This window comes from Lepidochelys kempii, chromosome 9 (assembly GCF_965140265.1).
Source record: "Lepidochelys kempii isolate rLepKem1 chromosome 9, rLepKem1.hap2, whole genome shotgun sequence".
In the NCBI taxonomy this organism is placed as follows: domain Eukaryota; kingdom Metazoa; phylum Chordata; order Testudines; family Cheloniidae; genus Lepidochelys; species Lepidochelys kempii.
The window spans coordinates 55146640-55170500 of NC_133264.1; the positions used below are offsets into that span (position 1 = coordinate 55146640).

Sequence of the window (23861 nt, forward strand, 5' to 3'; positions counted from 1 at the left end):
GATTGTCGGGCTCAACGGGTAGTGATCAATGGCTCCATGTCTAGTTGGCAGCCGGTATCAAGTGGAGTGCCCCAAGGGTCGGTCCTGGGGCCGGTTTTGTTCAATATCTTCATAAATGATCTGGAGGATGGTGTGGATTGCACTCTCAGCAAATTTGCGGATGATACTAAACTGGGAGGAGTGGTAGATACGCTGGAGGGGAGGGATAGGATACAGAAGGACCTAGACAAATTGGAGGATTGGGCCAAAAGAAATCTGATGAGGTTCAATAAGGATAAGTGCAGGGTCCTGCACTTAGGACGGAAGAACCCAATGCACAGCTACAGACTAGGGACCGAATGGCTAGGCAGCAGTTCTGCGGAAAAGGACCTAGGGGTGACAGTGGACGAGAAGCTGGATATGAGTCAGCAGTGTGCCCTTGTTGCCAAGAAGGCCAATGGCATTTTGGGATGTATAAGTAGGGGCATAGCGAGCAGATCGAGGGACGTGATCGTTCCCCTCTATTCGACATTGGTGAGGCCTCATCTGGAGTACTGTGTCCAGTTTTGGGCCCCACACTTCAAGAAGGATGTGGATAAATTGGAGAGAGTCCAGCGAAGGGCAACAAAAATGATTAGGGGACTGCAACACATGAGTTATGAGGAGAGGCTGAGGGAGCTGGGATTGTTTAGCCTGCAGAAGAGAAGAATGAGGGGGGATTTGATAGCTGCTTTCAACTACCTGAAAGGGGGTTCCAAAGAGGATGGCTCTAGACTGTTCTCAATGGTAGCAGATGACAGAACGAGGAGTAATGGTCTCAAGTTGCAGTGGGGGAGGTTTAGATTGGATATTAGGAAAAACTTTTTCACTAAGAGGGTGGTGAAACACTGGAATGCGTTACCTAGGGAGGTGGTAGAATCTCCTTCCTTAGAGGTTTTTAAGGTCAGGCTTGACAAAGCCCTGGCTGGGATGATTTAACTGGGAATTGGTCCTGCTTCGAGCAGAGGGTTGGACTAGATGACCTTCTGGGGTCCCTTCCAACCCTGATATTCTATGATTCTATGATTCTAAGTGAAGTTTCTAAGTAATCTTAAAATATAGTCCCATGTACAGCATATTATAGTAATCTAATCTTGAAGTGACAAAGGCATGAATAATCATGAGTAAAGCTGTGAGCCTTTCATGGAGGTCACAGAAGTCACAGATTCCGTGACTTTCCAGGACCACCATGACCTCTGCAGCTGCAGCGGCTGATGCAGCTGACCCCAGGGCAGCCCGAGCAGCCCCTCCTCCAGCAGCGGCGGGGGCCCAGGCCACCCCCCTGCCCAGCAGCAGGCCCCGGGTTCCCCCCACCCTAGGAGCAGCAGTGTCCACTGGAGCGTCCCACTTCCCCAGCACCTAAGATTTAGTTAGGGGTATTTTTAGTAAAAGTCATGGACAGGTCACTGGCTGTGACATTTTGTTTATTGCCCGGGACCTGTCCATGACTTTTACTAAAAATATCCATGACTAAATAGTAGCCTTAACCATGAATTCATCTGTATTCAAAAGAAAAAAGAACAGGAGTACTTGTGGCACCTTAGAGACTAACAAATTTATTAGAGCATAATCTTTCGTGGGCTACAGCCCACTTCATCGGATGCATAGAATGGAACATACAGTAAGAGATATATATATATATATACATATACATATACATATACATATACATATACACACACACAGATAAGTTGGAAGTTACCATACAAACTGTGAGAATCTAATTAGTTAAGATGAGCTATTGTCAGCAGGAGAAAAAAAAACTTTTGCAGTGATAATCAAGATGGCCCATTTAGACAGTTGACAAGAAGGTGTAAGGATACTTAATTTAAGGAAATAGATTCAATATGTGTAATGACCCAGCCACTCCCAGTCTCTATTCAAACCCAACTTAATGGTATCTAGTTTGCATATTAATAGACCAATCCACACAAGCGGTCCATTTCCTGGACACTACTGTGCTAATAAGCGATGGTCACATAAACACCACCCTGTACCAGAAACCTACTGACCGCTATACTTACCTACATGCCTCCAGCTTCCATCCAGGACACACCACACGATCCACTGTCTACACACAAGCTCTAAGATACAACCGCATTTGCTCCAATCCCTCAGACAGAGACAAACGCCTACAAGATCTCTATCAAGTGTTCTTACAACTACAATACCCACCTGATGAAGTGAAAAAACAGAATGATAGAGCCAGAAGAGTATCCAGAAGTCACCTACTACAGGACAGGTCCAACAAAGAAAATAACAGAACGCCACTAGCTGTCACCTTCAGCCCCCAACTAAAACCTCTCCGGCACATCATCAAAGATTTACAACCTATCCTGAAAAATGATCCCTCACTCTCACAGATTTTGGGAGACAGACCAGTCCTCGCTTACAGACAGCCCCCCAACCTGAAGCAAATACTCACCAGCAACCACACACCACACAAAAAACACACTAACCCAGAAACCTACCCTTGCAACAAAGCCCGATGCTAACTCTGTCCACATATTTATTCATGTGACACCATCATAGTACCTAATCACATTAGCCATGCCATCAGGGGCTCGTTCACCTGCCCATCTACCAATGTGATATATGCCATCATGTGCCAGCAATGCCCCTCTGCCATGTACATTGGCCAAACCGGACAGTCTCTACACAAAAGAATAAATGGACACAAATCTGACATCAGAAATCATAACATTCAAAAACCGGTAGGAGAACACTTCAACCTCTCTGGCCACTCAGTAAAAGATTTAAAGGTGGCAATTTTGCATCAGAAAAACTTCAAAAACAGACACCACCAAGAAACTGCTGAGCTTGAATTAATATGCAAACTAGATACCATTAACTTGGCTTGAATAGAGACTGGGAGTGGCTGGGTCATTACACATTGACTCTATTTCCCTATGTTAAGTATCCTCACACCTTTTTGTCACCTGTCTAAACGGGCCATCTTGATTATCACTACAAAAGTTTTTTTCTCCTGCTGATAATAGCTCATCTTAACTAATTAGCCTTTCACAGTTTGTATGGTAACTTACAACTTATCTGTATGTGTGTGTGTGTGTATATATATATGTTCCATTCTATGCATCCGATGAAGTGGGCTGTAGCCCACAAAAGCTTATGCTCTAATAAATTTGTTAGTCTCTAAGGTGCCACAAGTACTCTTGTTCTTTTTGCAGATACAGACTAACATGGCTGCTACTCTGAAACCTGTCAAAAGGAAAGTGCCACAATCTCATGGCCAAGCACAGAAAACAAAATACGCACTCTTGGCCACTACTGCTATATGGACATTCAGAAACAGATGAAAATCTAATAAGCATCTTATGTTGTGAACCTGAGTCACATAAGGCAGACAAACTGCCTCAACTGGAAGTGCTAATGATATCGCCTCTGCCATATCTTCTATTTGTTTCCCTAGGTCTTTCAGGATCACTATATTTTTAACTGAACTGAGATGGTTATCTATCTGTAACTGGTTTCAGAGTAGCAGCCGTGTTAGTCTGTAACTGTAAAAAGAAAAGGAGTACTTGCGGCACCTTAGAGACTAACAAATTTATTTGAGCATAAGTTTTTGTGAGCTACAGCTCACTTCATTGGATGCATGTAGTGGAAAATACAGTGGGGAGATTTTATATACACAGAGAACATGAAACAATGGGACTGACCAGTCTGGCCAATGTACACGGCAGAGGGGCACTGCTGGCACATGATGGCATATATCACTTTGGTAGATGTGCAGGTGAACGAGCCTCTGATAGTGTGGCTGATGTGATCATAGGGCCTAATCACTACGTAAAAGAATAAATGGACACAAGTCAGACGTCAAGAATTATTACATTCAAAAACCAGTCGGAGAACACTTCAATCTCTTTGGTCACTCTACTACAGACCTAAAAGTGGCAATTCTTCAACAAAAAAACTTCAAAAACAGACTCCAACAAGAGACTGCTGAATTGGAATTAATTTGAAAACTGGATACAATTAACTTAGGCTTGAATAAAGACTGGGAGTGGATGTGTCATTACACAAAGTAAAACTATTTCCCCACTGTTCCTCACATGTTCTTGTCAACTGCTGGAAATGGCCCACCTTGATCATAACTACAAAAGGTTTCTCCCCCACCCCCACTCTCCTGCTAGTAATAGCTCTCCTTACCTGATCACTCTTGTTACAGTGTGTATGGTAACACCCATTGTTTCATGTTCTCTGTGTATATAAAATCACCTCACTGTACTTTCCACTACACGCATCCAATGAAGTAAGCTGTAGCTCACGAAAGCTTATGCTCAAATAAATGTGTTAGTCTCTAAGGTGCCACAAGTACTCCTTTTCTATCTGTAATTGTTGTTCTTCAAGATGCAATGCAGACGTGTATTCAATTTAGGCAGTGTGCGCTCAGCACACTGGAGCCAGAGAACTTTGCCTAGAAGTACCTGTAGGAGAGGCGCTCATGCCCTGCAGCCCAAGCCCCACACCAAGGGCAGCGCCACCCTGAACTCCCTCAGTGGCTCTGTACCAAACGTCAGAAGTACAGACTCTGACACAATGGGGTGGAGGGTGAGTTGTGGAATACACGTCTGCATCACATCTCAAAAAAGTTACAAGTAGGTTACAATTTTTTCTTCTTTGAGTAGATGCAGCCATGTTTTCTACTTAGGTGACTCACAAGTAGTACTCATAGGAGGAGAGAGGTTGCAGTCTATTTAAACAAGGACTACAGGATTGCCTTCCGAAAGTTTGCATCTGATCTGGATGCAGCAGTAATGGCATAGTGGTTTATGACAGTATGCACAGATGACCAAGTGGCAGCCCTGCAAACGTCCAATATAGGAATGTCACTTAGAAATGCCGTCAATGTTGCCTAGCCTGTTGTGGAATGAGTATGTACCCTTTGAGGCAGCATATACAGGAAGATCAACCTGGAGATCATCTCTGAACAGACTGCTTAATGCTTAATTTGGTCTGCATATGAAATAAACAAACAAGATAAGGAGCAGAAACGTTTGGTCCTACTGAGATTCAGTCCTATTTTCTCCTATCGAGAAAAAGCTAAACATTGGTTGATGTCCAGTGTGTGACGATGATGTTCCTCTGGGGGTGAATGCTGCTTAGGGAAGAACACTGGTAAATATAAATAAAGCTTGGTTCAGGTGAAACTGGGAAACAACTCTGGATAAACACATAAAGTAACGCTGCGGCCATACCCTATCTTTAGAAAATTGAGTGTAATGGGGATCCACCATCAAAGCCTACAACTCACCCACCCTCCTGGTGAATGTTATCAACACATGGAAAGCAATTTTCTGACACAGAAGGGAAAAAGAAGAAGTTACTAGAGGCTCGAATGGAGGCCCCAAAGGAGTAGCTAAGACAGTATTAAGGTCTCACAAAGAAATTTGCTCTTTAACCAACGTGTAGAGACAAGTGACTCCTTTCAAGAACCTCACTGCCATGGAGTTTGAAACCATCGACTTTTCCGTGGATGGACAGATGAGACCCTAAGTCATTGCCAGGTGGACTTTCAATGAACTAAGTGCAAGACCAGAAGACTGAAGGTGTAACAGGTACTACAAAATGCTATGGATACAAGACAACTTCAGACGAACTCCACAGGCTAATGACCAAATCCAGAACTGATTCCATTGTGACAAACAGATCACTTTGCTGGAGGGCTCCCTACTATTGAGCAAGACTTGCCAACACCATCTCCAAACATAATTCCTCCTCCTCATCTAACCATGCAGTATCCATGCTGTGAGATGCAGGAAACTGAGTGCTGAATGCAAAACCCAACCATGATGCTAAGTCAGGAGGTCGGAATGAAAAGAACAGATACAAGAAGGCAAATCATTAATATGAAGAGATCAGAGAACCAACAACATTGCTTCGGCCATGCTGAAGCAATGAGAATAAGCTTGGCATGGTCCAACTTCAGCTTGAGAATGACCTGCACAATGATCAGAATTGGAAGAAAAGCGTACAAAAGTGCCAATTCCCAGCTCAGGTGAAAAGCATCAGGGAAGGAGCCCAGACTGAGACCCCACCCCTGGGATTAAAAGAGCTGACATTTCTTGTCATCTCTAATGGCAAGCAGTTTGATTGGTGGGATGCCCAAATTTAAAAAAATGGAGTGCAGGATGCTGGGCTTCACGGACTATTTCTGATTCAAAGAGAAATTTCTCCTGAGGTGATCCACCAGGTGATTCTGGATCCCAGGTAAGAGAATCGGCCAGGAGGGTAAAGTTTTCCCCAATGCAAAACTGTCAAGAGCCTGATCGCCTACTGACACAGCACCCTGAAGATTGCCAGGTCCCTCCTGTCTGTTCACATAATATATCACGGTGGTATAGTCGGTAAGGATGTGTGCTGCCAAGTCCCTGATGTGATCTCAAAGGGCCTGACAGGCATTGTAGATGCCACAAAGTTCCAGAACATTTATATGCACAGAGGTTTCCTGTTCTGACCACAGGCTTTGAACTTTCAGCAACCCCAGATGTGCTCCTATTAAGCAGGCATTGATGACAAAAGTCCCGGTTGGTGGAGACCAAGCGAAGGGAACACCCTGGCACACATTGTCTTGAACTGTCCACTATCATAAGGAGTCCAGTACTGGCAGAGGAAGTCAGACCAGTCTGTCCAAGGGATGATAACTCGGTTGATTGACTGACCTCAGCCACATCTGAAGAGGACATAGGCTCAATCTGGAATGTTGGACTACCTGTGTGCATGAAGCCATATGGCCTAGCAATCTCAGACATACTCAGGCTGGGGGTGAGGGTTGAGACTGAAGCGCCAGACATGGGTGGCAAATTGCTTGTAATCACTTGGTTGGCAGAAACAGTCTCAAACATGTAGAGTCTATCAGGGCCCTAATAAACTTGACTCTGAGTTGGAATCAGTGTTGACTTTCCGCTGTTTAGGATGAGACCTAGATGACTGAGTAGGTATAGTGTGACATGAATGTGACAGAGGACTCCCTCTCTGGACTTGCCCTTCAATAACCCACCATCTAAATATGGAAAGATATGAATTCCCCTGTTCCTGAGGTACACTGCTACCACAATCATGCACTTGATATAAATCTGTGGAGTGGAAGACTGGCCAAAAAGTTGCACAATGTACTGGTAGTGCCAGCCAGCCGCAATAAATCTGAGGAACTTCCTGTGGCTTGGGAGGATCGCTACGTGGAAATAAGTATCCTGCAAGTCCAGAACATCAAACAGTCATGATTTAAGGCGGGGAGAATACACAGTTGCATCTACTCAAAGAAGAACAGCTTTTTATCTAAGCATCACATTCAAGTTTATACAGGAAATGTAATTAAATATAAAATAGAATGTAAGTATTTTAATACTATCACTACAGTGCATTGCTCACACAAGGATCTAAAAGGATACAGGTCGAGTGAGGTGTCTATGAAAAGGTTATGATTTGCTGGTTAGGGTTATGCAATCTGTAGCATGTATCATTTTTGTATGTGAATTTATAAGTATTGGCTCTATACTTGGATTTCAAATGTTTGCTCCTGGGGAAACGCCCACAAGATAACGCCCTGCACATCTTGGAGGGCCTATTCAAATTAAGTGGCTCATCAAGAAACACTTGGTTGACAAAGGACCACCTACACTGAGTGGACTGTCATGTAAACATGCTCTCTGGAGTGTAGGTAATGGTTTCTTGCAATGACTGAGAGAATATGTGACTTGCCCATGTGACTCCAAACTCCATCTTGTTGCTGTAATTTTCCACAGTAGGAACAATGGGATGCCCTCCACATGGCAAATGTTATAAAAGGCCCTGGAAACACCTCTATTTGGTCTTCAATCCTGCTACTTACCTCTGGAGGAACTTTGCTACAAACTGAAGTTCTGAACAAAGGACTGAATGATCCATCCAAGCTGTGGATGTATTCTAGAGACTTGACCTAAGCCAGCAGTTTATTCCATCACTGAACCAAGAACTTCGCCATTACTGTATGTAACTGATTCCTTTAACCAATTTTAACTCTCACCTTTCTTTCTTTCTTTTTATAAATAAACCTTTAGATCTTAGATACTAAGGGATTGGCATCAGCGCGATTTTTGGATAAGATCTAAGATATATATTGATCTGGGTGTGTGGCTGGTCCTTTGGGATCAGAAGAACCTATTATTTGATGAGACTGGTTATAAAGAACCATTCATCTCTGAATCCAGTGTTTTTGGTGGTGATATAAGAACTGGAATGCCTGAGGAAACTGCCTTTATGGTTTTTTGTTAGCCAGTGTGGTGAAACAGGAGTTTACTTTTGTGGCTGGTTTGGTATAGCTTATAAAAGAATAACCACCAGTTTTGGGTTGTGTTTGCCCTATTTCTCAGCAGTTCGTCCTGAATTTGGCATCCTCAGTTGTGACCCACTAAAGCATGGTTACAAGAAGGGAACAGGGTGCAAAGGGGTCAAAGCGGGCTTTCATGAGCCACGTGAGCACCAGATTCAGGTCTCATGGAGGGACTGAGTCCCAGACTTGGCGGTAGAGCCACTCCAGACCTTTTAAGAACCGGACCGTCAGGTTATGAGTGAAGACAGACCTGCCCTGGAATGGAGGGTGAAAGGCTGATATAGTGACCAAGTGGACCTTAACTGATGAAAGGAACAAACCCTGGAGCTTCAGGTTCATAAGGTAGTCCAAGATTAACTGCAGCAAGGGCTGCTCAGGCCTAACCTCTTGGGCCGAGGCCCAGCACGTGAATCGTTTCCATTTGGCAAGACAGATCACTCTAGTGGAGGGCTTTCTACTACCCAGTAGGACCTGCTGGATTCGGGCCGAGCACTCCTGCTCTTCAGTAGTTAACCACAGAGCAACCAAACTGTGAAGTGCAGCACTGCCAGATTCAGGTGCAGGAGCCGGCTGTGATTCTGCAACAGAAGATCTGGCAACTGCATCGGGGTTGTCACAGGCAGGTCCATCAGCTGAACCGGTGCTGGCGAGGCCAAGCCAGGGCTATCAGGATAACCTTGGCCTTGTTCTGCTTGATCTTAATGAGGACTCTGTGAAACAACAGCACCAGCAGGAAAGCGTACATCAGAGGCCCTCAACCATGGAAGTAAGAAGGCGTCTGGCAAGGAGCACCTGTCGAGCCCCTGAAACGAGCAGAACCTGTAACAGACGCTTCCTGTTCTGACACGTTGTGAACAAATCCACTGAGGGAGACCCCCACTTTCAGAAGTTCTAGTAGATCACATCAGGCTGGAGTGACCACTCGTAGCGAGACGAGAAAGTTCTGCTAAGGTGATCTGCCGATACTTTTCTGGTTCCTGGGAGGTGTGCTGCCACAAGATGAATGGCATGCTGCACACAAAAGTCCCAGAGCCAGAAGGCTTCCTGGCAGAGGGCTGACAACCTGGCTCTGCCTTGCTTGTTGATATGAAACATTGGGGCGATATTGTCCAGCAGGACTTGAACCACTTTGTCTTGTAACTGGGACTGAAAAGACTGGCAGGTCTTGTAACTGGGACCGAAAAGACTGCCCTGAGCTCCTGACATTTGGTATAGCTTGGTATAGTGGGGGGGAGGGATAGCTCAGTGGTTTGAGCGTTGGCCTGCTAAACCCAGGGTTGTGAGTTCAATCCTTGAGGGGGCCATTTAGGGATCTGGGGCAAAAATTGGGGATTGGTCCTGCTTTGAGCAGGGGGTTGGACTAGATGACCTCCTGAGGTCCCTTCCAACCCTGATATTCTATGATTCTATGATTTATGTGGAGGAAGCATCGACTTCTGACCAATGGCCCGGTGTACTGAGCTCACCCAAGTTGGCTCCCCAGCCCAGGTCCGAGGCATCAGACATCAGAGTTAGCGACTGGGGTGGGGCCATGAAGGGGACTCCCTGCAACACCAATTTGGGGTCCAACCACCACACCAGTGATGACTGGATGTGGTCGAGCATCTTGACTACCAGGTCCAGGTCATGGCTGCTGAGGATGTAGACCAACGTCAACTATGCCCGCAGCAGCCGGAGGTGAAGCTGGGCATGATGGACCATGTGAGTACAGGCAGCCATGTGGCATAGCAACCTTAGGCAAGTGCAGGCAGTGGTGAGCAGGTGCCCCTCACATGGGAGATTATATCCGACATGGCTCAGAAACGGGCCTCTGGAAGGAATGCCCTGGCCTGTGTGGAATCAAGGACTGCCCGATGAACTCTACCCATTGCACTGGTACAAGGGTCCATTACTTTTTGTTCACTAACAGGCCCAGGTGCCACACCAGATCGAGGCTGCTCTGCACTTAATCCTGCAATCTGCCCTTGATGAGCCAATTGTTGAGATAAGGACAGACCTGGACCCTCCGATGCCTCAGGTAAGCAGCTACTGGGGCCATACGTTTTGTAAAGACCCACAAGGCCGAGGAGAGGCCAAAGGGAAGCACCATGGACTGGAAATGGTGCTGGCCCACCATAAAACGAGGGAATTGTCTCTGTCCTTGGAAGATAGAGATATGGAAATAAGTATCTTTCAAGTAGAGAGACCAGTCTCCCAGATCCAGGGAGGGGATGAGGGAGTCCAAGGATACCATGCAAAACTTCAAATTCGTGAGATACTTGTTGAGCCGTCACAGGTCCAGAATGGGTCGTAGGCCCTTGTTTACTTTTGGGATCAGGAAATAGCAAGAGTAGAAACCTTTTCCCCCTCATTTCCTGAGGGACCTCCTCCACCACCCCCCAGTTGTAGGAGGTTGTCCACCTCCTCAATGAGGAATTGCTCATGAGAAGGGTCCCTGAAGAGGGATGGGGAAGAGGGGATAGCCGAAAACTGAAGGATGTAGCCCAGTGACACAATTTCTAGCACCCAACGGTCCAAGGTGACTCTCGACCAGGCCAAACAGTAGGGACGGAGATGGCTGAGGAAAAGATAAGGCGGGCGCCAGGAGGTGACTGGGGCATCGCTCTCGAGTGAACCCTCAATATGACCGTTTCTGGCCGCCATGGTGTTCGGTTGCACAGGTGAACGGGAGGAGGAAAGGCAGCAGCGACTAAACCCAGTGTCCCTTCTCCTCGCAGATCCCTGCTGAGGCTACCAGGGCCTTGGCGGCGGGGTCAGCCAGAATTGCTTCCTCGCTGACTGAGGTGTATCCAGCCCCAGGGAGCGGAGGGTGGCCCGAGCGTCCTTCAGACCACGCAGCCTCGAGTTCATCTGTTCCGAAAACAGCCCAACTTCATCCAACAGGAGATCTTTTATGGAGGACTGCAACTCCTGGAAAAAGCCGGCGGTCTGAAGACAGGAACTGCGCCTCATGACCACCACCAAGGCAACCACCCCAGCTGCCAAATCATCCGCATCCCAGGCAATCTGGAGGGAACACTCAGCCGCTGCTGTAACTCCTCAACAAGGGCCCCAAACTCTTGGGCCACCTCGTGGGGCAAGGAATCTTTAAACTTGTGGAGGGAGTCCCACAGGTTAAAATTATAACACCCAAAAGAACCTGGTGGTTCGCGACCCGGAATTGGAGACTGGCCATGGAATACATTTTCCTCCCAAAAAGGTCCAGTCTGTTGGCCTCCTTATTTTTGGGAGTGGAACTAGCATGTCCTTGCTTGTCCTTTTTGTTGGCCGTTGACACAACCAATGACCCCGGGAGCAGGTGGGTATATAAGTATTCAAACCCCTTGGCAGGGACAAAATTTTTCTTGGACCTCTTGGAAGTGGGTGGGATGGAGAACAGGCTTTGACAGAGGGCTTTGGCAATGTTCAGGATCCCTTTGGGCACCAGGAGCGCAACACGTGCAGTGGTGGATGCAGAGAGCACATTGAACAAAGTGTCTGATTGCTCTGTCATCTCTTCCGCCTCTAGGCCTAAGTTAGCAGCCACCCGTTGGAGCAGGACTTGGTGCTCCTTAAAGTCGTCCAGTGGGCTCGCACGGGAGGGTTCCACCACCAACTTGTCTGGAGAGGACAATGATGACTGAACCACCAGGGGAGGGCCCGGGGCAACATCCCCTGCACAGGTAGGGGGTCTCGGGTGGGTACCTGTCACTCCATCTCAGTGCCTTCCAGCACTTCCTGCACCAAGCCTGGTGCCGCCAGTGTCTATTGGAATCTGTCTGACACGGCAACCGATGACTGGTGAGACAGGGGCATAGGTATAACTGGCATTCCCCAGGCATTCTAGTAAGGCTATTGCACTGCCCACTGGCCCTGCTGCCAGGTTGGTATCTCTGAGGCGGATGCAACGTCCGGAGCCCAGTCGCAATGGTACTGTCTCGGCAAGGGGCTGAACTCCCTCTCCATGCCATAGAAATCCTCCAGTGACCAGGGCGGGGCCATCAACACCTGAGACTAGCAGCTAACTGTCTCTATGTGTGGCCAGTGGCTCAAATAGTCAGACCAGTGCTGGGAGTAGAGGGAATGGTGCCTTGTTGGGGAGCATCCCTGAGGTCTCGGTGACACTGACCGTTGGCACGAAGATGACCAGAGCTGTCTGTACGGCGTCCGGTGCTTCCCTCTGGTGAGGCCCAGCACAAGGGCAGAGATCAGGAGCATGGTACCAGCAATCTGAAGCAGTGAACCGGTGACCTGGGCTGATGCAGAGACTAAGGGATGGCGACAAAGGGCTCTGCCTTGGCTCCAGAGACTGGTGGTGCTCACTCGCCTTCTGGGAGGCTTTAATGGCTGGCTTGCCCTCGTAGGGAGCCTTCACTGGCTCCAACACCGCACGTGGTGCCGGCTGGGGTGGAAGAGTCCTTTGTTCTCTGGGTGCCAGGAGCTGATAAGGTGTTGACTGAGCCATCAGTCTAGGTCCCCTCCTGCTCCCTGGAGTCAGTGGCGGATCCCTTAGTGGGGTAAGGACGTTGTCTCAGGGACGTGGCTCAAGCCTTGGCCTTTGCCCAATGCTCCTTGGTCCAACTTGCTCAGTGCCGGGTCCCTCTTTTTGATCTTTTTCTTGGCACCAGCAAAGGGGACCAGTGCCGGGGAAAGCCCGGTGCTAGGGGAGCACTACTCACCGAGGCCAAAGTGCTGGGTGTTGTGTCTAGCCAGGCTGACTCCGAGGCTGGATGAAGAGTGGCCTCCGTGAGGAGGGCCCTCAAGCGAATGTCATGTTCTTTCTATGTCCTGGGAGGAAAGTTTTTACAGATGTGATATTTTTCTTTAACGTGGGATTCCCTCAGGCACTTCAGACAGCTACCACACGGGACACTAACAGGCATAGACCTGTTGCAGTCAGAGCAGGGCTTAAAACCCAGAGACCAGGGCATGCCCTGCCTAGGGCAAAGTCCCCATCTGGACCCTAATTAACTACAGTACTTAACAGCTACTTACTAACTAATCTACAATATATCAAACTATTTACAGCTGAAACACGAGGTTTGAAGAGTAGGAAAAACCACTGACCACTTGCGAAGCAAGGGAGAGAGAGGTGCTCTGACCAACCACCATGGGCGGTAAGAAGGAACCGAGAGGGCATAGGGGCCAGCAGTGCCTGATATACTGACACATGAGCACAGCACTCAAGGGGGCACCACAGCTGACCCTACAGATACTGCTAAGGCAAAAGTCTCTGACAACTGTGCACATGGGCGTGCACAAACCTAGAATGGAATCGACATGAGCAAGCACTCAAAGAACCCTCAGGTGCAATTATATTCCTCAACACACCTACCATAAAATTATAGTAACTGGGCTCACAGACAGCACTGTTCTGTAACTACACACTCTAAAATACTATGAATTTACCAGAAAAAAATTGTGTCTATTGAAATCAAATATGCAAACAACTTTTTGACATAAGCTTCAATATTAAAATCATGAGATTTAAGTATAACTTTAATTCAATGGTAATTCTGTGTACTGCATAGACTCCATCTAAATGTGGTATTGATTTAATGACAGGGATTCCACGAACTTCCTTGGGAAACCTATTCCAGAGCTTAACTACCCATATAGTTAGACAGTTTTTCCTAATTCCTAACCTAAATCCCTCTTGTTGCAAATTAAGCCCACTACTTCTTGTCCTACCTTCAATGTACATGGCGAATAACTGATCACAGTCTTTAGCATATTTGAATACTCTTCTCAGGTCCCCCCTCCCACCTGGTCTTCTTTTCTCAAAACATGCCTTTTCTTAACCTCTCCTCAAAGATCAGGTTTTCTAAAACCTTTATCATTTTGGGTGCTTTCCTTTGGACTCTTCTCAGTTTGTTCACATCTTTCCTAGTGTGGTGCCCAGAATTGGACACCGTACTCCAGGTGAGGCCTCACCAGAGCCAAGTAGAGTGGAACAATGACCTCCCATGTCTTACATACAACGCTCCTTTTAATACATTAATATGAGCCTTTTTTTTTTGCAACCACATCACATTGTTCATGCATATTCAATTTGTGATGCACTATAACCCCAGGTCCTTTTTAGCAGTACTACCACTTAGCCAGTTAGTCCCCATTTTGCTGTTGTGGCATTTGATTTTTCCTTCTTAAGTGAAGTACTTGCTAGATGCCATGACTACAGTACTTTGCCTTATCCTTATTGAATTTCATCTTGTTAAATTCAGACCAATTCTCCAATTTTTCAAGGTCAGTTTGAATTCTAATCCTGTCCCCCGAAGTGTTTGCATCTTCTCCCAGCATGGTGTCATCCACAAATTTTTTAAGTATACCATCCACCCCATTATCCAAGTAATTAGTAAAAATACTGAATATTACTAGACCCAGGGCTGACTCTCTGGGACCCCACCAAATACATCCTCTTAGTTTTACAGCCAACCATTGATAACTACTTTTTGAGTATGGTCTTTCAACCAGTTGTTCACCCACCTTACAGTAATTTATTTTAGCCATATTTCTTTAGTTTGTTCATGTGGGACTATGTCTAAATCTTTACTAAAATCAAGATAATACCACTCGCTCCTATCCACTCCGCCAGTAACCCCATCAAAGAAGAAATTAAGTTGACTTGGCATGATTTATTTTTGACAAATCCATGCTGGCTATTCCTTATAACTATTATCCTTTATGTGCTTACAGCTTGATTGTTTAATAATTTGTTCCAGTATCTTTCTATGTTTCAAAGTTAGGCTGACTAGTCTATAATTTCCCAAGTTGTCTTTGTTCCCCTTTTTTAAGATAGGTACTATGTTGGCCTTTTTCCTGTCCTCGGAGACCACACCCTGAGTTCTCAAAAGGTAATTGCTAACAGTTCAAAATTGCTGTAGCTAGTTCCTTAAGTACCCTAGGATGAATTTCATTGGGCCCTGCCAACATACATCTAACTTATCTGAATATTGTTTAACCTTTCCCTATTTTGGCTTCCACTCCTTCCCCCTTGTCATTAATATTATTTTGAGTATCTGGTCACTATTAACCTTTTTAGTGAAGACTGAAGCAAAAGACGTATTAAACAACTCAGCCTTATTGATGCCATCAGTTATTAGCTCTCCTTCCCCACTAAGTAGAGGGCCTACACTTTCCTTAGTCTTTCCCTTGCTTCTAATGTGTTTAAAGAACCTCTTCTTATTCGTTTTTATGTTCCTTTCTAAGTATAACTCATTTTGTGCCTAAGTCTTTCTGATTTTGTCCCTGATTTTGTTCATGTTATTCTTTGGTGCTCCTCCTTAGCGATTTGTCCATGTTTTCACTTTTTATAGGTTTCCTTTTTGACCTTCAGGTCATTAAAGAGCTCCTGATAGAGCCATATTGGCCTCTTAGTAGTCTTCCTATCTTTCCTTTGCATCAGGATAGTTTGCAGTTGTAAGTTCAATATTGTCTCCTTAAGAAACTGCCAGCTATCCTGAACTCCTTTATCCCTTAGATTTTCTTCCCAGTTCTGAGTTTGTTAAAGTCTGCTTTTTTGAAGTCCATTGTCCTTATTCTGCTGCTCTCACTCCTTCCTTTTCTTAGGATCATGAAATCTATTATTTCATGACCATTTTCACCCATACTGTCTTCCACTTTCAGATTCACTACTAATTCCTTCGTGTTGATCAGAATCAAGTCTCAAATGACTGTTTCCCTGGTTACTTCCTCCACTTTCTAAAACACGAATTTGTCCCTAATACGTTCCAAGAATTTTTTGGAAATGTATTTTGTCATACTACTTTTCAAACAGATGTCTGGGTAGTTAAAGTCTCCCATTACTACCATGTCTCCAGTTTTGGATATTTCTGTTCATTCCCTTCCATGAAAAACCTACAGAAGAAAAAAGTTTACTGCAAAAATTTAGGGGGCTGTAAATTGGGGTAAACATGCCACATTCTCCCCTTTCATATGTGATTAGCAATGGCGTGCAGGTGCAGTCTGTAATCTGGCAACCATGTGGAGCCCAGGAATCTGAAGCAAATTCTGGCCCCAAACCCTACAGATCTCCAAACATCTGCTGCAGGAGTGCCTGCTCTTTTATGAACCTCTCATACCCTTAACTCCAGCAATGGGCGGCATGACTCACACAGCTGCCACAACTACATACTACATAACACTCAGAAGTACATTAAAGCCACAGAAAAAAACTAGCAGCAAGCTGAAACAAGCAGCATTAGCTCCCAAGTGGCAATTTGCCCCATAATTGAGCTCCAAAGTTCTGGGCTCATGGTGTATAGAGTGTCTGCTCAGAAATTCTGACCCCTTATGGCTGGCCATGCCTTCTTCAGTCTTGCATATTTGACAACACATGTCACTGTAAACAGGATTGGCCAGCACTTCACAGTTGGTGGTAGGCCTGCCTAACAGTCTCTCATCCTCATCACCCAATCCAAACAGACCTCTTTTGTAAACTTTTGTTTCTCTCCCCACCATGCAGCAAAGGGAGCACAAGGCCCCAAAACACTAGTTTTAGCTGTAGGCAAATTTACATCTGAAGCAAAAGTACTATAAGCAACACTCCTATTAAAAAGAAAATACACAGGAATTACATACTGAATAATTTACTCATAACTCTTGTTACTATTTGATATTTTAAAATACACTTGCTTATGTCTAATGAGGGCCAAGACAGATACAGGAAGTGGAAAACCTTAAAAGAGAAAAGTAGGGATATTAAGGAGGTGGGGGGAGACCTTTACTACAATAACTGAAGGATGAAGCCAAAAAGTATCCTTTACGATAAAATCCACTTGCTTTACAAAAGGATACATCCACTTGCTTTACAAAATTATAGACTTAAGCATTTCTACTAACATTTAGAAGACTTCTTTCAAACAGTGCCATGGCTATAGGTATGACTAGACTTACATGGACTTCTGGGTGGAGCTTGATAAGAAACCTTTTTCTCTTGAAGCTTAATTTACGGACTTTAGACCAGTTGAAGGTGTTGATTTTTGTGGTACCCTAAATGAAAAACAAAATTATTTATGGCTAGCAAGAAATGTTTACACTGTCAAGTTGTATCTTAAACAGCAACAAATGTCCCTCCTTGCCCCCACAATTCATTGTAGTCAAATCTATTTTCAATTTATTCCTTTGATCAGGCTTTAGCTGCTTTGCAATATCATTCATAGATTAATAGAAAACATAGTCTTCAAGCAGATATTGAAGGACAATATCAGGTACTTTGTGGTATATATAAGTTTTAGATAGGTATTTTTGTTTTTTTGTAAATTTTCTGTTATTCATTCTACCCAAGGGCAACTCTACGAAATCCAATTTAACTGTTCACCTGGGTTGAGTTTCTCAGGTGCTATCAATATCTTCAGAAGTAGAAGTTAGTCATCTTGTGCAGTAACGATGCTTCTTCGAGATGTGTCCCCCTATGGATGGTCCACCATAGGTGTGTCTACATCCCTGTGCTGCTGATCGGAGAACTTCAGTAGCAGTGTCCATTGGGCCCGCACATGCACGATCTCTCCTTGTACTGTGCCATGAGTCTAGCCAGTGCGCACAGGCTAATCGTCCTCAATGCCTTCTCAACCGCCGAGTCATAAATGAGAACTCCGAATTAAAAGGGAGGAGAGCAGGTTGTGGAGCACCCACAGAGGGACACATCTTGAAGAACCATCGTTACTGCACAAGGTGAGTAACTTCTTCTTCGAGTAGGATCTCGATGCGTACTCCACTTTAGGTGACTCCCAAGCAGTACCCCTTTTGGAGGGCTGGGACTTCGGAGTCAGGTCAGTTACAGATGACAGTACTGTGATGGCGAAGATGGCATCGGAGGTGGAGTCCCCAGTGATTGTTTAGCGTTCTGCAAAAGTGTGTACTGATGCCCATGTCCCCACTCTGCAGATCTCTGTGATGGGGCATCCTTGAAAAAAGCAACAGATGAGGAGATCAATCTTGTGGAACGTGTACAGATCGGTGGTCGGGGCAGGAGGTCATGTTAAGAATTTGGTAGCACTGTCTGATGCAATTCAAGACTCACTTAATCATAGAATATCAGGGTTGGAAGGGACCTCAGGAGGTCATCTAGTCCAATCCCCTGCTCAAAGCAGGACCAATCCCCAATTTTTGCCCGGATCCCTAAATGGCCCCCTCAAGCATTGAACTCACAACCCTGGGTTTAACAGGCCAATGCTCAAACCACTGAGCTATCCCTCCCCATCCTCCTCTCCAGTGTATCTACCACTCCTCCCAGTTTAGTGTCATCTGGAAACTTGCTGAGGGTGCAATTAATCCCATCCTCCAGATCATTAATGAAGATATTGAACCAAACCAGCCCCAGGATCAACCCTTGGGGCACTCCGCTTGACACTGACTGCCAACTAGACATGGAGCCATTGATCACTACCCTTTGAGCCTGACAATCTAGCCAGCTTTCTATCCACCTTAGAGTCCATTCATCCAGCCCATACTTCTTTAACGTGCTGGCAAGAATACTGTGGGAGACCATGTCACAAGCTTTGCTAAAGTCAAGGAATAACACATCCACTGCTTTCCCCTCATCCACAGAAACAGTTATATCATCATAGAAGGCAATTAGATTAGTCAGGCATGACTTGCCCTTGGTGAATCCGTGCTGACTGTTCCTCATCACTTTCCTCTCCTCTAAGTGCTTCAGAATTAATTCCTTGACAACCTGCTACACGATTTTTCCAGGGTCTGAGGTTAGGTTGACTGGCTTGTAATTCCCCAGATCCACCTTTTTCCCTTTTTTAAAGATGGGCACTACATTAGCCTTTTTCCAGTCGTCCGGGACCTCCCCCAATCGCCATGAATTTTCAAAGATAATGGCCAATGGCTTTGCAATCACATCCACCAACTCCGTTAGCACTCTCGGATGCAGTGCACCTGGCCCCATGGACTTGTGCTCGTCCAGCTTTTCTAAATAATCCCGAACCACTTTGTTCTCCACAGAGGGCTAGTGACCTCCTCCCCATGCTGTGCTGCCCAGGGCAGTAGTCTGGGAGCTGACCTTGTTTGTGAAGACAGAGGCAAAAAAAGCATTGAGTACATTAGCTTTTTCCACATCCTCTGTCACTAGGTTGCCTCCCTCATTCAGTAAGGGGACCATACTTTCCTTGACTTTCTTCTTGTTGCTAACATACCTGAAGAAACCCTTCTTGTTACTCTTAACTTCTCTTGCTAGCTGCAACTCCAGGTGTGATTTGGCCTTCCTGATTTCACTCCTGCATGCCTGAGCAATATTTTTATACTCCTCCCTGGTCATTTGTCCAATCTTCCACTTCTTGTAAGCTTCTTTTTCGTGTTTAACATCAGCAAGGATTTCACTGTTAAGTCAAGCTGGCCACCTGCCATATTTACTATTCTTTCTACACATCGGAATGGTATGTTCCTGTGACCTCAATAAGGATTCTTTAAAATACAGCCAGCTCTCCTGGACTCCTTTCCCCCTCATGTTATTCTCCCAGGGGATCCTGACCATCAGTTCCCTGAGGGAGTCAAAGTCTGCTTTTCTGAAGTCCAGGGTCTGTATTCTGCTGCTCTCCTTTCTTCCCTGTGTCAGGATCCTGAACTCGACCATCTCATGGTCACTGCCTCCCAGGTTCCCATCCACTTTTGCTTCCCCTACTAATTCTTCCCAGTTTGTGAGCAGCAGGTCAAGAAGAGCTCTGCCCCTGGTTGGTTCCTCCAGCACTTGCACCAGGAAATTGTCCCCTACACTTTCCAAAAACAACTTGGATTGTTTGTGCATTGCTGTATTGGTCTCCCAGCAGATATCAGGGTGATTGAAGTCTCCCATGAGAACCAGGGCCTGCAATCTAGTAACTTCCATTAGTTGCCAGAAGAAAGCTTCGTCCACCTCATCCCCCTGGTCTGGTGCTCTATAGCAGACTCCCATCACAACATCACCTTTGTTGCTCACACTTCTAAGCTTAATCCAGAGACTCTCAGGTTTTTCTGTAGTTTCATACCGGAGCTCTGAGCAGTCATACTGTTCTCTTACATACAGTGCAACTCCCCCACCTTTTCTGCCCTGCCTGTCCTTCCTGAACAGTTTATATCCATCCATGACAGTACTCCAGTCATATGAGTTATCCCACCAAGCCTCTGTGATTCCAATCACATCATAATTCCTTGACTGTGCCAGGACTTCCAGTTCTCCCTGCTTGTTTCCCAGGCTTCTTGCATTTGTGTATAGGCACTTGAGATAACTTGCTGATTGTCTCGCTTTCTCAGTATGAGGCAGGAGCCCTCCCCTCTTGCACTCTGCTGCTTGTGCTTCCACCCGGTATCCCACTTCCCCATTTACCTCAGGGCTTTGGTCTCCTTCTCCCGGTGAACCTAGTTTAAAGCCCTCCTCACTGGGTTAGCCAGCCTGCTTGCGAAGATGCTCTTAAGACTTAAGAGAATCTTTGGGCTGATATTGCTGAGCCCTTGGATCCTTCCACCACAGAGGTGAAAAGTCTAGGGGACTTCCTGAAGGCCTTTGTCCTATCAAGGTAGAAGGCCATGGCTCTCCTGACATCTGGGGAATGTAGTATAACCTCCCTATTGTCTTGGTGAGGCTTGGCGTAGAAGATTGGAAAGTGAATTGATTGATTCATGTGAAACAGGGAGGTTACCTTAGGGATGCATTTTGGATGCAGCCTGGGTAAAACCTTGTCTGGAAAGAATATTGTTTAAGGGGGATGCGTCATCAGAGCTGCTATCTCTCCTATTCTTCTGGCTGAGGTAATTGTTATCAGGAAGGCCGTTTTCACTGATAGGTATCTAAGCAAACAGGTGGCCACTGGTTCAAAGCGGGGGCCTAATCAGCCCTTTCTTAACCAGGTTTAGCTCCGACATAAGCGTAGGGAATCGAGTTTGAGGGAAGAGATTTATGATACCCTTAAGGAATCTTTTTGTGGTTGGGTGTGACAGCACCAATAAAAGGCTGTAATAGCTGATAGATGGACCCTAAGAGAGCTTAGGAATAATCCTGACTTTTTAAGGGTCAGAGCATAGACTAAAATATGTGGAAGAGTTACTGAGGCTGGAGAGATTTGTTGGGACATGCATCAAATCTGAAACCTGGACCATTTCTGACAGTAAGTACGTTGTGTGGAGGGCTTTGTACTGTGTAAACAGAACCTCCTGTACCTCCTTTAAGCGTGAACTTTCTAGGTGCTGGAACCAAGCAGGAGCCTGTGAAAGGAGGTGCAGATAGGTCGGGAGAGAGATCAGCAGACACATCGCAAGCTGTGTCAGGTTGGTATCTCTTAAGTCCTGAAGCCGAGGGCAGTCAGTCATAGAATCTTAGAATATCAGGGTTGGAGGGACCTCAGAAGGTCATCTAATCCAACCCCCTGCTCAAAGCAGGACCAATCCCCAATTTTTGACCCAGATCCCTAAACGGCCCCCTCAAGGATTGAACTCACGACCCTGGGTTTAGCAGGCCAATGCTCAAACCACTGAGCTATCCCTCCCCTCTGACCTGCGAGCCTTACTGCTGTCAGCCTAAGAACAGTATGGTAGACTGCTAGCAAAGTGGTATCGCAACCATGATCATCCCCCTACATTCTCCAAAGAGGAACAGGGTGAGCATACCCCCCAACAGGGCCCTAGGTCAGCCCCTATGAATTCCAGGCGTTGCACTGGGGTAAGGTTTGATTTCTGGGTGTTGATCTGTAAAACCCAGTTGTGTGAACAAATGTATTGTAGTGTAGATGTCCTCTTCCAGAGATGGGGCTCTGAGGAGACAGATGTCCTGTTCTGAGTAAACCATTATGCCTTGCAAGCATAAGTGAACAGCTACCTCTGAGAGAACTTTGGAAAATATTCTTGGCGCTGATGACAGCCCAAAGGGGAGGACTCTGTACTGATAATGGTCGTGTCCCAGAGCGAACCTGAGAAATGGTCTGTGAGCTAGTAGGATCGAGATGTGAAAGTAGGCATCCTGGCAATCGAGGGACAAAAAGAATGGTTACTCACCTTCTCATAACTGTTGCTCTTTGAGATGTGTTGTTCATGTCCCTTCCTATCAGGTGCGAGCACACGTGCACGATGGCCAGAAGATTTTTCCCTTAGCAGCATCCGTCGGATCAGTCTGCGCGCCCTCTGGAGTCGTGCCCTTATGGCGCCTAGTATATAGCCCTACTGACCCACCACCCCTTCAGTTTCATCTTGCCGGCTACTCTGCCAGAGGGGTAGAAGGGTGGGTATTGGAATGGACATGAACAACACATCTCGAAGAACAACAGTTACGAGAAGGTGAGTAACCACTTTTTCTTCTTCGAGTGCTGTTCATATTGATCCCAGTCAGGTGACTCCCAAGCAAAATTAGGAGGTGGAGTAGGAGCTGTCCACTGACTCTGGCCTGTCTAGTAATTGCGTAGTGTGTAGCGAAAGTGTGTATCGATGACCATGTCGCCGCCCTGCAAATTTCCTGGGTGGGGACTTGGGCCAGGAAAACTGTTGATGAAGCTTGTGCTCTTGTAGAGTGCACCGTTATTGGGGGCACTGGGATCCCTGTTAGATTATAGCACTCGGTAATGCAGGCCACAATCCATGATGAAATGCACTGTGTCGAAACAGGCTGGCCCTTCATTCTGTCTGCTACCGCGACAAAGAGCTGTACCTACTTCCTGAACGGTTTCGTCCTTTCTACTTAAAAAGCCAGTACTCTGCTGACGTCAAGGGTGTGGAGTCTCTGCTCCATGCTACTCGCATGAGGCTTGGGGTAGAACACCAGGAGGAAAATTTCCTGGTTGATGTGGAACTGCGATACCACCTTCGGGAGGAAGGCCAGATGGGTCTGAGCTGAATCTTGTCCTTAAAAAACACGGTGTAGGCAGGCTCGGACGTTAGAGCCCTAAGCTCAGACACCCTCCAGGCTGAAGTTATCGCCACCAGAAATGTGACCTTGTAGAAGAGGTAGAGCAGGAAGCATGCTGCTAGAGGCTCAAAGGTATGCCCCATGAGCCTAGAGAGGACCAAGTTAAGATCCCAAGCCTTTCAGGAAGCGACTAACCAGGGGGTTAGCAAAAACCAAGCAGCCCTGTACCCCCAGGGGGAAAGCCGAGATGGCAGCCAGGCGTACTCTTATAGAAGACAAAGAGGAGACCTTCCTGCTTTAGGTGGAAAAATTAATCCAAATTTGGGGCACTGAGGCTAGCACCGGGGGAAAGTCTCGCTGAGCTGACCAGGCTGAAAATCTCTTCCACTTGTCCAGGTATGTGGCCCTAGTGGAGGGTTTCCTACTGCCCAAGAGAACCTCTCTGACTTGTTCTGAACAGGAGAGCTTGGATGGATTCAGCCACGGAGCCTCCAGGCTGTGAGATGCAGCGACTGCAGCTTCGGGCACTGGAGCCGCCCATGATCCTGCGTGAGAAGGTCCGGGAAAAATGGCAGGGTAATCGGGGCTCCCACTGTTATGTCTAGGAGAGACGTGTACCAATGCTGGCGGGGCCAGGCTGGTGCTATGAGAATGACCTGAGCCCGGTCTCTGCAGATCTTGAGCAGGACCTTGTGGATGAGCGGTATGGGTGGGAAGGCG

The 23861-nt window shown here is 46.3% G+C and overlaps 1 protein-coding gene across 19 annotated transcripts in view; it reads right to left on the reverse strand.

Moving 5' to 3' along the window:
* The window catches only part of FARP2 (FERM, ARH/RhoGEF and pleckstrin domain protein 2), a 272153-nt gene that overhangs the window by 77145 nt on the left and 171147 nt on the right, over nt 1-23861 (reverse strand). For all 19 annotated transcript variants that reach the window (XR_012160855.1, XR_012160856.1, XR_012160858.1 and 16 more), the window contains one exon: nt 17222-17317. Coding sequence is in view for 15 of the 19 variants with exons in the window: in XM_073360436.1 (XP_073216537.1) it covers nt 17222-17317 (96 nt within the window). In the remaining 4 variants the exon portion in view is untranslated. The remainder of the gene's footprint in view (nt 1-17221; nt 17318-23861) is intronic.